Source organism: Acanthamoeba castellanii (genome assembly GCF_000313135.1).
Source record: "Acanthamoeba castellanii str. Neff unplaced genomic scaffold scf7180000084771, whole genome shotgun sequence".
NCBI lineage: Eukaryota > Discosea > Longamoebia > Acanthamoebidae > Acanthamoeba > Acanthamoeba castellanii.
This window is the reverse complement of record NW_004457367.1, coordinates 48,503-63,188: the sequence shown is the minus strand read 5'-3', so window position 1 is coordinate 63,188 and position 14,686 is coordinate 48,503. Positions and strand designations below refer to the sequence as shown.

Sequence of the window (14,686 nt, the reverse complement as noted above, 5' to 3'; positions counted from 1 at the left end):
GTCGGCTGCCCCAGTGCACGATATACGGCAGGAAGGTGGAGATGGGGATGCTATGGTCGAAGATCATCCCGCTCTAGCCACGGCAACGACGAGCACTGCGGGGGGTTCACCCCATCATGATCAGCACCCGACGAGCGGTGCCAGTGCGGCCATGCCCGAGGAGGTGGCCACCCCAGCGACTACAGAAACAACAACGGGGGTTGCTGGTGGCGAGGGCAAGGAGCATGTGGACAAGCAGCGCATTTACGTAGCAGGCAAGATGATGTTCTTCAATGCGCCGAGCCGAGACTGGCGCGGGTTGGGGCGGTTCAAGGAACTGGAGTGGAGGAGCGAGCAGGAGGCGCTGCCCTTGCTCGACAAGATGCGGGGACTGCGCGATCTGGAGCTGGAATGGGACGACAATTGGGTGTACGTGGGTCCCCACTTCCTTTCGTGTCCGGGGCTCGACCACGACGTGGACTACTTCTACCAGCTCGACGACGAGCCCCGGAGCGGCGCGGCCCTCGCCTCGGTGCTGCGGGACGAGCAGAGGGACTTCACCGTGGACGAGCGCGAGAAGCAGGTCCTCTACGACAACGCGCGCCACCAGATCAGCAAGTGCGACGTCCTCTACGCACGCCTCACCGACCAGAAGGACTGCTTCTGGGCCTTTGTCGAGATTGGCATCGCTGCCGCCCTCGGTACGCACACACCACGCACGCACCACCGCACGGACACAGCGACCTGCTTCTCGCTGACCCCCTTCTTCCCCCTCTTCGCACCCTCATTGTTGGGGTCACCACCCCCCTATCCGATCGCAGGAAAGCGGGTGTACATCGACTGCCCGGTGGAGTCTCACGACACCTGGCTCCTCCCCCACCTCTCCGAGCAATCGAAGGGCACCCGGTACGCCACGTGTGCCCGCCCGCCCGCCCCATTTATTTACATGCACGCAGCCCCCCCCCATTTGTGGCCTGGCTAACCGACGCTCTCTCTCTCTCTCTTTGCTGGGGCTGCTGGTGCTTGCCCATCCCATCTAGGGAGGAATACGTGGCCATCCCGTGGGCGCTGTACAAACACTGACGACTGCGCAGCGCGGCATTGGCTGGTGGACCGGCGGCAGCGTCCGCGTGGAGGTGGAAAGGCAAGAGTTGGATGGAGGAAAGGGCGACCCTTTTTGTCCAACGCGAGCCAGCAACAAAACAACACGACACGCGCGGAGAGGAATATGCTACACGGGGGGGGGGGATTAGGAGGAGGGGCAAAGACCGCTTGCTGAGCCGACGATCGAAGGAGGAGGAGGAGGAGGAGGGTAGATGCGCCGCGCCACACACGACGGAGAAGAGGAGAAGCCGGTGGGCCTTCGTATGTCGGGGGTGCAATGGACGGGCAGGCGACGTTGTCTCAGTAGAAGATCTTCTTCCAGCCCTCCTCTCGCAGGACGGTGTCGATGTCCCTCTGCCAGCCGTCCCGCTCTGTGTCGGAAGAGAAGCAGAACAAAAACTCCTTGCGCCCTCCGACCTGTAACGACCATTCGCCCAGCCACAGCGCAACCAACGCGAGAGAGAGAGAGAGAGAGAGGAAGAGAGAGGTCACTACACCGTGACGGTCAACCCCCCCCCGATTGGCTAGGGGGGAGGGAGAGTGGGGAAGTTCGAGAAAAGAGAAAGGGGAGGGGCAAGTGTACCAGCCGCAGGGCAGAAGACCCGTCCAACGACATGGCGGAAGCTGAAAAAGGTCCATCCTGCGGAGGAGGACGAACAGTAATGGAGGTGCTCCGTGAGTGAGTCCCGTGGCTGGTGGTGGTGGCTGGTGGCTGGCTGGTGCGCATCACTTCAAATGGTACCTTGAGGTAGATCAAGTCCTTGAGCTTGGACTTGGGGCGGGCAGCACCGGGCACCACGGTTTTCACCTGCATCGATGCCAATGACGAGGGCACGAGGTCGTGTTAGAAGAAGAAGAAGAAGCATGTGCCGTGGCCTGAAGCGACATCGCCGATTGTTGTGGTGGGTGGCGGCTGGTGGCAGGTGGGTGGGCAGGGGGAGCAGCAGCCCGCGGGGGGGGGTGTACCTTGGCCTTGGTCAGCAACAGGATGTCGGTGAAGAGGTAGACGTAGAACTTTTCCTTCTTCTTCCCCGCCAGCACGTCGACGAGACCGCCCCTGCAAGCATTGACGACGACGAGGAGGGTGGTGGGTGGTGGGTGGTTGGTTGGTTGGTTATTGGGGGGGGGAGGAGGGTGATTGTCGTGTGGCCGGCCGGTGAGCGAACCGCCACTGGAGATGGGATAGGGCCGCGTTCGCGCGTACCTGATGAACTGGCGGTGGGCGACAAAGAGAGTGGGTGCACCGGAGACGGCCTTTTGGATCTCCTGAATCGCTCGTCGGTTGTCCTCGTCCTTCTTCTTCTTGTCCACGTGGGAGTTGAGCTCTTTGACCTGTGGTTGGTTGTGGTTGATTACGGTTGGAGTTAGCGCCATAAGCCACTCCTGTGGTACGGTGCAGTTGGGTAGTGTGTGCTTTGTGTGTGTGTGTGTGTGTGCGTGCGTGCGTGCGTGCGTGCGTGCTTTGTTTGATGTGTGTACCTTGTCGAGGGCGGCGATGATGTTGGGGTAGTCGACGTGCTCCTCGGAGGTGTATCGCTTGAGCCCCTCGAGGAGGATCTCGTATCGGGGGAGGCGCTGGACGGGCAGGATGAGGTAGTTGCCCAGGTTCATTTTGGCCTTGCAGGCCTTGATGAATTGGATGAAGGCCGGCTTCTTCTCCAACTCGGTGAGCACAGTCATCTGGACTCCCACACAACCCAGCCCAGCCAACGTGAGAACGACGACCACGCATCCAGAGCACCGACCAACGATGGGCTCGGCTGATCCCTGACCTTCAGCGAGCAAGCGAGGTTGGTGGGGGGGGGGCACCTGTCGGTCGTAGTTGTTGAGGTAGTCCGTGTAGAGCCGGAGCACGGGGGCCTTTTCAATAAATATATCGGCAAAGCGGCCCTCGCACGGCCACTGCTCGATGCGCTCCTCCATCAGCTCCAGGATCTGTGGTACCATAGCATATGTATATAAATATATATAAGAGGTAAAACGCAACGTAACGCAACCCCCACCCAACAGCCGCCGCCGCCACCACCACTCCCAGGCGCATAAGTTCCAGCCCAGCCCATCCCATCCCAGCCAGTCCATCCGTGGCGGTGTCGTTTCCCTCCTTGTCCTCGGTGGTGGGCGGTGGGTGGTGGGTGGCTGTGACGGTAGTTAGTACCTGGATGTTGAGGCAGGTGATGCTCTCCAGGTTGGAGAAGAGGACACCGACCTCCTTCTCGGAGATGAAGCTGTGCGACGAGGCCTTGAGCGGGGAGATGATGCGCTTCTCGAGCTCCTCCAGGTTGTTCACATAGCCCTGCATGTCGTGGTTGCCGCCGACACAACCCCCTATCAGCTACATGTACATAGGAATGTGTGTGTATGTGTGTATGTGTGTATGTGTGTATGTGTGTGTGTGTACGTGTGTACGTGTGTACGTGTGTACGTGTGTACGTGTGTACGTGTGTACGTGTGTATGTGTGTATGTGTGTATTGGCCTCTCACTAGCGCAGAGCAAGGTGAGGCGGCGGCGGCAGCTGAGGGAGGGGGTACCCGTTCGGTGCAGACGATTTCCCTGAAGGCCATGTTGCGCTTGCGGAGCCTCTCCGACTCGGGCGCGGTGAGGAAGTTGAGGGCGGTGTTGCGGAACTTGCTGATCCTGAGCCACTTGCGCATGAACCGCTGCACGCGCCCGACCACCACCACCACCACCCCGCGAGTCAGCAGGTTACCGCCAACCCCTCACCCCAAGGAGCAAGGACCACCCCGCCCCACAAACAAACAAACAAACAAACAAACAAGACTTCTAATCCGCGACCACCAAACGTGTGTGTGTGTCGCGTGTGGGCGGATCACCTGTAGGAATTCGATCTTCTTGATCTCGGCTTCGTATCTGGCCATGTCCACGGCCAACGGCTCCTCGCTCTTCCTGGCCGCCACCTGAGAGAACCACAGAGGAACGCCCGCCCGCCCAGTGTAAGTAGGAACGCGGGGGAATGGAGAGCTGCGTTGGAGGGCGGGGGGGGGGCGAGGCGCGTCAGCGGACCTTTCTGCGAACGGTGCCTCGCTTGACCACGGCTTGCGCTTCGGACGGGGGCAGTTGGAGGTGCTGCCTCAGCAGCTGTTGTTGGTTGTTGGTTGGTTGGTTGTTGGTTGTTCATCGGTGTCAGTTGCCACTCCCAGTACACTATCCCTCCTCCTTCTGGGGCAGCTGGTGCGTGCGTAGAAGTCCGACATTGTGTGTGTGTGTGTGTGTGTGAGAGAGAGAGAGAGAGAGAGGCGTGTAAGTACTTGGATCTGGTTGATGTGCTGGCCAGTCATGGTGGTGTGCCGCATCTTGTCTGCGTTGCCAGGGCCGTCCTCGCCCTCGCTGTGCAGGGTCTGTTGTTGTCGCTGTTGTAGCTGCATCGTCGTATTCATCACCGGGGGCAGGGAGTTCTGCGTTCGAGTCTGCTTGCGGAAACCTGGCGTGGCGCGGCGAGTGAGCGCAGCATTATTATTATTATTATTATTATTATTATTGGGAGCCAGCGAGGAGGGATGAGAGGAGAGAGCACGCCAAGTGCACGCATGGGTGAACCCAATGGGATGGGAGGAGCGCACCGGTGGCTCCGTTGGAGGCGGGCGGAGCGAGGCGATGGGCGAGGGCACCGGGAGGGGCGGACTGGCGGGCGCCGATCAGCAGCGGGGAGGAGGCGGCGGCGGCGGCAGGGCGCACGGGGGCGGGGGCCAGGTAGGGCTCCTCGGCCTCCTCCTCCTCGGCCTCGTCCGCGCCGTCGTCGAACGCGTCGGCAGGAGCAAGCTGATTGCGTACGATGTCCTCTGTGTTGATTGCGCGGGCTGCCAGCACTGTCGCGCGCATGGCTTCGGCCAGCCCGTCCTTGGCACTTTCCAGGCGCGCAAAGCTGGCGTCGTCATTTTGCGCCTTTTCGTCGTTGCATTCGACATGTCGACGTCGAAGGAGGAGTAGGAGGAGGGGGGAGGGGGTCAGGCCGGGGTCAGGCTCATATCGACGTTGGGCATCACCTCTTCTAAAAAGCAAGGGGGGCGGGCGGAGGAGGGACACCCCCCGGGGGGGGGTAGCACGAAAGGAGGGGGGTGTGAAACCTGGAACGCGGCCTTGGCGGCGGTGAGGAAATCAAAGGCAGCCTTGCGCAGGGCGTCGGCCTCTCGCAAGGACAGCGCTGCCCCGAAATCTGCCCGCGCGCGTGGGGGGAGAGAGCAGCGCGATGAGAAACAAACAACAGAAGAGATCGTCCAACGGGATTGGTCCAACGGATGCCCACAAAAAGGGACGAACCACAGGAGAGGAGAGGTAGAGAGGGCGCACCAACGAAAGGGGTGATGGCCTGGAGGGTGCTCTTGACGGCGACGACAAAGTGCTCCCTGTCCTGCAGCTGGTAGGTGGCCTCCACGAGCTCCTTGACAGCCGCCGAACCGGCCCGGGCCAGCTGTGCGGATATATCAATGGAGATAGAGGAGAGAGCCAAGGTAGGGCGATGCCATTAGATCCTCGGGAGGTGTGGCCATATGCGTCCGCAGAGAGGACCACCATCCTGGCCAGATTTCACGCACACGCACACGCACACACACACGCACACGGCGCTCCCGCCCCGCACCTGGACGGTCTTGTCCATGACGAGACGCGCGAGCTCCTCGGCCTCTTCCTCGATGAGGCCCTCCTCTTCTTGCTCCTGCATCAGTCGCAGCTGATCTGCCGCTCCGATGACCTGCATATATATATATCCATGTTTATATACATTTATATATATATATTATATATATAAAAACATGTGCACGTGATGCAGGTTGCCGCAACACCAGCGCCGCGTGGTGGTGGTCACACAGGAGGAACCCAAGGGGGAAGACCGTTGCACAGACACGCGGCCGCCGGTGTGAGTAGTCGTAGGAGGAGCCGAGAAAAGGGCTAAGCGCTGGGAGGGAGGGAAGAAGGACCTTCTTGATGGCCAGGGCGACGTTCTTGCAGTAGGTCTCCAGCTGGCCCTGCGTCTTGGCCGTCGTGGCGGCCGACTTGGTGGTCCACACCGACACCGTGGCCAATCGCAACAGCAGCAACACACTTTCCTTTACCGCTCGCGTGTTGGCTTGCAGAATCTTGAACAGATCCTGTTGATTTGTTTTGTTTTGTTGGGTTTTAAATAAGAAAATAATAATTCAGAACAAATAAACATAAATGAACCTTAATTGATGCGGTTTGAAGTGATAATTTGCCACCATACAACGCGTTTTTTTTTGATGATTTAAAAACAAGAAACAAAGAAAAAAAAGAGGGGGAACAAGGCGAACCAGATACTGCTGGTCGTCAAGGTAGAACGCAGCATTTTCTCTAATAAACTGGTGCGTCATGTCCACGAGACGTGCAGCACTCTGCGGAACTCGCTTGATGGCCTGCACGAAGGTTTCTTTGATGGCATCGGTCGTGTCGGTGGTGTCGGGTTCCATTTCGGTGTTGATCCCATTGACCGTCTCCACCACCATTTTACAATCGGCTACAATATCCATTGCCAGACCCACCACCCCCTCGTGGAAGTACTCGTTGTCGGGCAGTTCCACCTCCACAAAATCGTCCGTCGTCTCCATCTTCCTCTTGTGCGGGCAACAAAACTAGTACTCGGAGAGGGAAAATGACAGAAATTCTCTTTTCCTCCGCCACTGGCCTTGTGCACTCCAAAATTGGTGTGTACACACATGACAACAGATTATCAAGCAATTATCAACAACAAAGTGTACATTACAAAAGATGCTAAGAGAGAAGACTGCTAGAGTTGGGCATATATTTCTTTGAGAGTGTCATGGTCAACTCCAGGACTGTGTTGTGGGCAAGATGAGCCATGGTCCTGCCAATGATCCCTATGCCACTCAGCATAAACAGACCAAAGGTGTCAAGTTGATGGGGAGAGAATAGAAGGGTCAGAGTTGATGAGATGGGTGAGGGGCATGAGCCAAATCAAGGGACTTGACATACACTGGGGTGTGAACACTTGCTGAGTGGAACTTGGTCTGCACTGTGGAGAAGAGTTGATTAATGTCTTCATGGGTGTGACCTACAATCAGGAAGCTGAAGATGATCTCCTTGAACATATCAAGTGCTGTGAGCAAGCTGAGGAAAGCAAAGGGTGTGTGGTTGTGGAGAGCCTGGGGCATATGAGCTGACATGGTTGTTGAGGTGTTGGAAAAGAGTGGTGATGATGAGGTTAGAGTACTTAGGCCATGCAAACTGAGGGTGATGATGGAGGTGCTTCCCTGTGGCATGATCAATGAGATCACCCAAGCACTAGTGAGTGAAAATATGAGACTCATGTAGTTCCTTGGGCATGACTTAGCCAGCTGTGCACATGTAAGCCAGCCTCTTGGATGCAGCAAGGTGAGGTGGGCTGCCCTGTCTGCATGATAGGCCTGTGCCTCTGCTGTGAAATGTGATGTATGGGAATACTGAGGTTGTAGAAGTTAGACTGAAGAGGGGTGAGTAAAGAGGTTTGGCTGGAAGAAAAGAACTCAGAAATAGGCTCACCAATTGAAAGACTTGTGACTGGAAGTGGGGGTTAGGCAAGTGGAGGTGAGACTAGGGGGAGGAATATAGGGAGTAAGGAGGGGATGGTGGAGGGTATTGAAGGCATTGGTTGTGCTCTGGAGGGTGTTGTCATCCACTCCTCAAGCAAGGAAGTGTATGGCCCAGGTTGCATAGTCCTTGTGTGGGTGAAGTTGGGGGCCTTGTTGGTGAATGGCAGGAGGTAACATTCATGATGATGCTGAGGGGAAGCAGCATGTTGTAGGTGGGTTGGGCATCATAGACCATGTGGATGTGGTCCTCAGTGGTGGCTGGGATGTTGATGCTGGTGAGGAGGAAGCTGTAGAAGCAGGGATGCAGAAGCACCTTGTTCTTGGCCATGAGAGCAAGGCTCACTGGCATAGCTCTGATGTTGTCCTTGATGGCAGGTGGTAGAGGAATGTGGGAGAGGTAGCAGTAAGGAGCACCAACCTGAGCTGTCTCTCTCTCAGGAGAAGGGCTTGGAGATGGTGTTGAAGGGGCAGTTGGCAGGGCAGAAGAGAATGATGAAGAAGCCACTGATGTGAGCAGGTGCTGGGTGGTCAGAGGTGTAGGCAACCTTGGAGAAGTGGAAGGTGAGTGTGAGCTTGTACTCAAGGTTGGCATGATGTGTGAGCTGGTTGATGGCAGGCATGAGGTGTTGAGGGTTGCTGGTGATGAATATGCTGATGCTGTGCAAGTGGTGAAGTTGGGTTGCTGTGTCATTGATATTGAGAAGGTAGTTGTTTTGGTTGATGCCAAGATCATGCATGTAGATTAAAACCTACATAAGGAGAAGAGAAATAATCAGTCATACTAATCTGATGTGCATTAGATTGTTGCATGCACATGAACAGGAAAGCAGACACATTACAAAAGCAACATGAAAAAACAGTTGTGTAATAAAATTAACAATAAAAAAGAAATACCTGATCTGATGTGTGTTGGATTAGCAGGATCACAGGAACAGGAAAGTGGAAATGTGACAACACAAATATAAAATAAGAAATAGAATAAAATTGACAATAAAAAATAACTGTGTGCATTGGATTGGGTGCATGCACAAAAAAGAGAATGTTTTACTGGTTGCTTTTTGAGCTTGATTGTGAGACTGTGGTGTGAGCAGAACATAATGACTTGGGTGTAATGTTGCATTGCCAAGGTTGATTAAGCCCTTGCTGTCCTCAATCCACCATTGGCGCACAGCACATCAGCTCCTGACACCTTGGGGTTGCTGGTATCCAAACAGGGTGCTCAAGCCTGCCCTGCAATAGCAGCATGGGCATGCCTGGAAGACAACACCTGACATCCACTCACCAAATAGGAGAAGTTGGAAATGGAAAAAGATACTCTGCCATATCACTTTGCACTCAGCCCTCGACCCCACAGGTGGCCACCACAAACCTGTACCAGCCCTCTGAATGATAGCAGCACTTGGTATGCATTACTCACCCCTCCCCAGAATGTAGTTCAATCATGAAAAACAAAATGGGGAGGTTTGTGAGGTGAGTGCCAGGAAACATAGATTTCCTGCTTCTGTTGTCCCCACAATGGGTTTGACAACCCTAGGAATCACTAGCACAGTCCCAAATGATCTGCCTTGCACAACCACCACACATTACTTGTCTTATAAATGCAACCTGACTTCTCTTCCTTGTGATTCTGTGAGACAATCTGGTTGAGGGGGGGGACTGGCAAACTGTGTGGTGTGAAGGTGGCAAAAAAAGAGAAACCAACTCATGCCCACCCTTTGGCCACAGTGGACAACTCAACCAATGGTACCTCCCCCCTCCCCCCTATTGTTCTGGCACTTCACCAGAATTCTTTAGAAAGTGCTACATTTTTGTCTGGTTTTTGTCCACCTTCGAAAAGGCACTTTCAAACAGGGTGATGTGCAAAAACCTGGATGTAAAGAATGCCTGGAATGTGCTACAATGCTCCCCTGTGGCTGCACTACTGCAGCAAGAAAAAAATGGCCACTGCAGAGAAAAGAAATCATTCTGTTTTTTTCTTTTAGCTCTGCTTTTTGTTTTGTTTTAAGCGAAATCTAGGATGCAGCATGGCAGGGTGGGTTGGTGTTGTGGTCCATGTGGAAGGGCGCAGAGGTGACCATGGAATCTGGGTGATCATTGAAATTCAGTTTGACCTTTTTGTTGAGCATCCTTGTCCTTGTCAATCCAAGTCTCCAGCCAAAGGTCTGCAGATGTGGCAGAGTTGTGGGGGCTTCCCTCCTACAGTTCTGCAGGGGACTTGTTCTTGTTTGCTTGATGTGGCATGATGTTGTAGAGGAGGGTGGCCATAGCAAGAGCCTCCCCCCACCACTCACGGACATTGTTGATAGCTACTTGTGCTGGTCCTGGACCTACCTGCTCAAGGATGCCTGCAGTTGACACCATCCAACACTTTCTTCCCACAACCAACAAGTGGTTCAACCAGACAATCATGAACAGCATGCAGTGCCTCCTCAATGCCACCGACCTCGATCCCACACCCTACGCCCAAGCACGCTTAAAAATTTCTTCTCCTTCACATACATAGGAGGACATTGATGTCAGGACAGACACCCTGTAGCAGCTGATAATAAGCCCTCTGTTCCATCTTGCAACTACAACCCTCATCATTTCACTAATAGTAAGTAACATCCTCTTTACACAGAAACAAGGGCCAGCCAGGCAAGTCATGGAAGAATGGTAAGAAGAAGTGAGCACAGCAAAGCACTGTGCAGCAGCCATCAGCTGCAATGCTGCTCAACTGGCAACATTGCAGGAGGAGCTTGACAACACTCTTGCCCGCCTGGCCTCAAGAGCTACAAACCCATATCCATCAATGATTGACATGCAGCACATGCTGCAGAGGTAGAGGCTGCAGGACTTCACAATGAATGTTGCATGTATTGAAGATGGCTATGAAGAGCTTCCTCCCACCACTGCCTGCCTCCACAACAATGTATTGGCCCACCTCAACACCATTGACTTTCCTGACATCTCTGGTACTGCTCACATGTGGCTTTAATATTGCTTGTCTTGTTTTTACACCTATTCCATTCAATGCAGCTGATGACTTGGCAGACCTTGTCTGTATCCTCTGTGATGTCATGGGACTTATGCCATGGTATGCAGCAGCAAGGGGTGTGCCCCTATTTGCTCAGACCAACACCATGTGCATGTTTGACACCTTCAACTACACCACAGCAGCCCACCATGACAAGGCTGAGGATGGACACTGTAGGAGTGATGTGATCTTCCTCAGGAGATGAGTCTTGTCTGTGGATGTTGTGGTTCACCATGGAAGTCACAACTACCCATGGATGTCCTGATTCTGCAGTTGTTGCAACATCCATGGTTGTCATGACATCTGTGGAAGTCCTGGTCAGCATGGCGAGCGAATCACTGGGCTATTACCAGGTTAAGCATCTCCACCACACCAATAAAATTATATAATCCAATATTTTCGTAATTTTTCTCCCCCACATTGTTAATTTTTAATTTTAGGAAATACAGATACTTGCCAGCCTTGAGGAGATAGGACTGGAAGGCATGCTTGCCACCCTTGTGGTACTTCCATGTTGCCCCATCCCAAAGGTCACACCACACTCCTTGATGGAACTGCAGTTCAGGGGTGGCATAAGTCCCTTGACCTCATGCAGGATGCTGATGAGGTCTGCCAAGTCATTGGCTATGAATAGAATGGGATTAATAACAAGACAAGTGATAATCAAAGCCACACATGAGAGGTACTGGAGATGTCAGGAAAGTCATTGGTGTGAAGGTGGGCCAAGACAAACTCCTTGTTGAGGAGGCAGGCAGTGGCAGGAGGGAGCTCTTCATAGCCATCTTTGACATGTGCAATGCTCTCAGCCTTGACCTCAGCAGCATGTGCTGCATGTCTGCCATTGATGGATATGGGTTTGTAGCTCTTGAGGCCAGGTACAATGCTTGACAGGAGGGCCAGGGTGTTGTCAAGCTCCTCCTGCAACATTACAAGTTGAGCAGTGTTGTGGTGGATGGCTTCAGAACAGTGCTTTGCTGTGCTCACTTCTTCTTGCCATTCTTCCATGACTTCTTGCCTGGCCGCCCCTTGTTTCTGTGTGAAGACTCAATGTTAGTATGTGTTAATATGATAAAAATTGTGAATTTCGTACTGTTGAGATGGACCCAAGGGCTTATTGTCAGTGAGTGCAAGGTGTCTCTTGTCAATGTCAATCTCCTCCTATACAATGAAAGGGGAGAAGAAGAGGTGTGCAACAATGACAAGGGGAAGAAGAGGTGTGCAACAAGGAGAAGAGGCAGTGCAATGGTATGCCCCCTTTTCCTGTTCTTCTCTGTTGTGTAGGACAACAAGGACAACAAGGAAGTGGAGGACAATAACAATAGTGCTGATGATGCTCAAGCTGCACTGGTAACCACCTTAGGCCTCTTCTCTTCCTCTTGTCTCCTCTGTCATGCACCTCTTCTCTGTTGTGGCCACTCTTCTACCTGCACACTGACTTAATCTTGCCTCTGACAGAGTCCCTGTGGAAAGAAATAGCCAATGTACCTACCACACAAGTGCTATGTGCCACTATGTCTGAGCCACTGCATTTCTCCAATTATTAAACTAAAATATAGAAATATATATTATTATTATTTAGTTGTATTCCATGACATTCATACCACATATCAGCACAATGAACCCCACATGTGCATGACTAAACAACACAACAGGAGAGGAGTTGTGCCCACCAGGATCCACTGCAGATGTTGCAACTTCCACAGATATCCTGACATCCACAGTTGTACTCATGAGTACTCATCTCCTCAAAGAACATGAGAGCCACTGCCAGTGCAGTGAGTGCACCCAGCACTGGCACTTCTTCTGCCCTGAGCTGAAGTGCTTCATCTCCATTCACCATGGTACAATGTGAGTGTGGAACAGTGAGCAACTCCTCCATGGGACTGCTGTTCACTCTCAGCGCCCAGAGGGTGCATGCAACAGCAATCACTGGGCTATTGTCAACCAAGTCAAGCGTCCCCACAATAACCACATCTCGAATAAATCATTTTAAGAAAATTAATGATTCTTATACCTACAGCTGGCTTAATTCAAGGAATCAAAGAAAAAACAAAAATATAAAAAAATATAATGAAAAAATAATGGTAACAAAATGAACAATTTAGATGAGTCTCCTTGTGGTCCTGATATATGTGGTTTGTGTGACTATTGCAACTATGGTGACTAGTGCAATGATTGCAACCTCCACCACACGAGCAAGATGACTGGCTTTCTCGCTTGCACAGTAAGCTCATGAGCTCGCAATAGAGTCAAAATGCGCCGCAGAGCACGGGCTTCAAGATGTGATAGGACTCAGCCCTGCAGGACCGCTCATTGGGCCGGGAGGACTATAAAACCACTTAAACAGGATGTCTCGCTTGATCTGTAAGCTCTTGACCTCACAATAGAGTCAAATTGCGCAGAGCATGGCTTCAGGATGTGATACTACCCAGACCTGTAGGATGCTTCATTGGGCCGCTAGTCCCTCTCCTTTTTCGCAGCCTGGCATTTTTTTCTAGGCCATTCAACCGATAGCATGCTATTTTTCTCACTTGCCTTGATAGGGGATGCAACGACAACGCGTAGAACTAGTTTAACTCGTAACACTCCTAAAACTCGAAACACGAATAGCTCACTAACCCACGTGGAAGCCGATGACGTATTCAGGAAAACTCACTTGCCTTGAAAGCTCCACGGCTGCCAAAGGTGCCTGTTGCTCTGCCAGGCAACGGGCCTTCGTGAATGAGCAGAATGAGGACTGTACGACAAGCCATTGCTGTGTTCACGAGTAGCCACGAGTAGAAAACTAGTTCCACGAGTTCCACTAGTTTTACGAGTTATAGTTCTACGCGTTGTCGTTGCATCCCCATAGCCAGCGGCCTGCCATTAAATTTCCAGACCAAATAAACCATGGGCTACAAGTTGACGTACGACATAGGGCGCTACAGTGCGCTGTCCACCTCACCACTTGTAGCGTAAGGGGATGAGTCGCCGGCCGCGATGTCCGCCAGTTTTCTCGCTTGCCTTGGGGGATGCAACGAAAACGAGTAACACTCGTTAAACGCGTTTAACTAGTTTAAAGCGTTTAATCAGTGTTGCCACAGGTGGTTTGTGGTCATTTTACTCGTTTTTTAGGCGTTTTTTTACTCCTTTAACTCGTTATTTACTCGTTTTACTCGTTATTTACGCATTTTTTACTCGTTCCACGCGGGTTTTACTCGTTCCACACGTTCTCTACTCGTTTCACGCGTTTGCTACTCGTTTCACGCGTTCTCTACTCGTTTCACACATTCTCCACTCGTTTCACAAGTGGCCCACACGTTCAACGAGTGGGCAGGTCGTTAAACGAGTTTAATCAGTGTTTTACTAGTTAAACTGGTTAAACGCGTTTAACGAGTGTTACGCGTTTTCGTTGCATCCCCTTGATAGCCAGCGGCCTGCCATCAAAATTTTCCAGAGGAGATGAGTCGCCAGCCAACTGCGACATCCGCAGGTAATCACGACATCCACAGTGTTCCACGACATCCACGGAAGTCGTGATGTCCGCGGATGTTGCGGGGTGGGCGGCAACTCATCTCCGGAGATGAGTCCGAAACGCGTAGCACGCGTAGAACGAGATAAACGTGTAGTCCGCGCGTGAGCTACGCGCGAGCTACGCGCCAAGAATAAAAAAAAATCATTTTTGGGCACTGGAGCAGACCTCCAACGATTTGGTGAAAGATCGGATTTTATTGTGGGTAAAGAAAGAGGCAAGGGGAGAGAGCGCCCAGCTGCTGGGCGTCGGTCAGATCAAAACAATGAAGGGGATGCAACGAAAACGAGTAACACTCGTTAAACGCGTTTAACTAGTTTAAGAAAGAAAGGGAATATTTGCAGACACAGTTGCAGTTCTTTCTGTCTACTCCGCCCCCATCGCACAACAGCGGAAGTCGCGACATCCGCGGATGTTGCGGGGTGGGCGGCGACTCATCTCCTGTTCATGCTGTTTCACATGTGTGGCCATGTACATGCGAAGGAGAGGGGTGGTTTTCGCGGTTATCGCGACAACCG

The 14,686-nt window shown here is 52.8% G+C and overlaps 3 protein-coding genes across 3 annotated transcripts; 1 reads left to right on the top strand and 2 right to left on the bottom strand.

Moving 5' to 3' along the window:
* Positions 1-259: 259 nt before the first annotated feature.
* On the top strand, positions 260-1,062 carry ACA1_271530 (uncharacterized protein; the record flags this gene model as incomplete). The annotated part of the gene is made up of 3 exons (XM_004336573.1): positions 260-680; positions 801-885; positions 1,020-1,062. 3 exons carry the CDS (start codon positions 260-262, stop codon positions 1,060-1,062), a joined length of 549 nt encoding a protein of 182 aa, XP_004336621.1.
* Positions 1,063-1,383: 321 nt separating this feature from the next.
* ACA1_271520 (RhoGEF domain containing protein) lies at positions 1,384-6,660 on the bottom strand (the record flags this gene model as incomplete). Its single annotated transcript, XM_004336572.1, has 18 exons — positions 1,384-1,500; positions 1,667-1,723; positions 1,826-1,891; positions 2,050-2,140; positions 2,288-2,415; positions 2,563-2,850; positions 2,893-3,018; positions 3,239-3,376; positions 3,613-3,741; positions 3,916-3,999; positions 4,106-4,180; positions 4,351-4,523; positions 4,663-4,984; positions 5,167-5,255; positions 5,390-5,510; positions 5,679-5,789; positions 6,016-6,186; positions 6,367-6,660. The coding sequence occupies 18 exons, from the start codon at positions 6,658-6,660 to the stop codon at positions 1,384-1,386; spliced, it is 2,580 nt and encodes an 859-aa protein (XP_004336620.1).
* Positions 6,661-8,075: 1,415 nt separating this feature from the next.
* ACA1_271510 (uncharacterized protein) lies at positions 8,076-8,761 on the bottom strand (the record flags this gene model as incomplete). The annotated part of the gene is made up of 2 exons (XM_004336571.1): positions 8,076-8,292; positions 8,736-8,761. 2 exons carry the CDS (start codon positions 8,759-8,761, stop codon positions 8,076-8,078), a joined length of 243 nt encoding a protein of 80 aa, XP_004336619.1.
* Between the last annotated feature and the right edge of the window lie 5,925 nt (positions 8,762-14,686).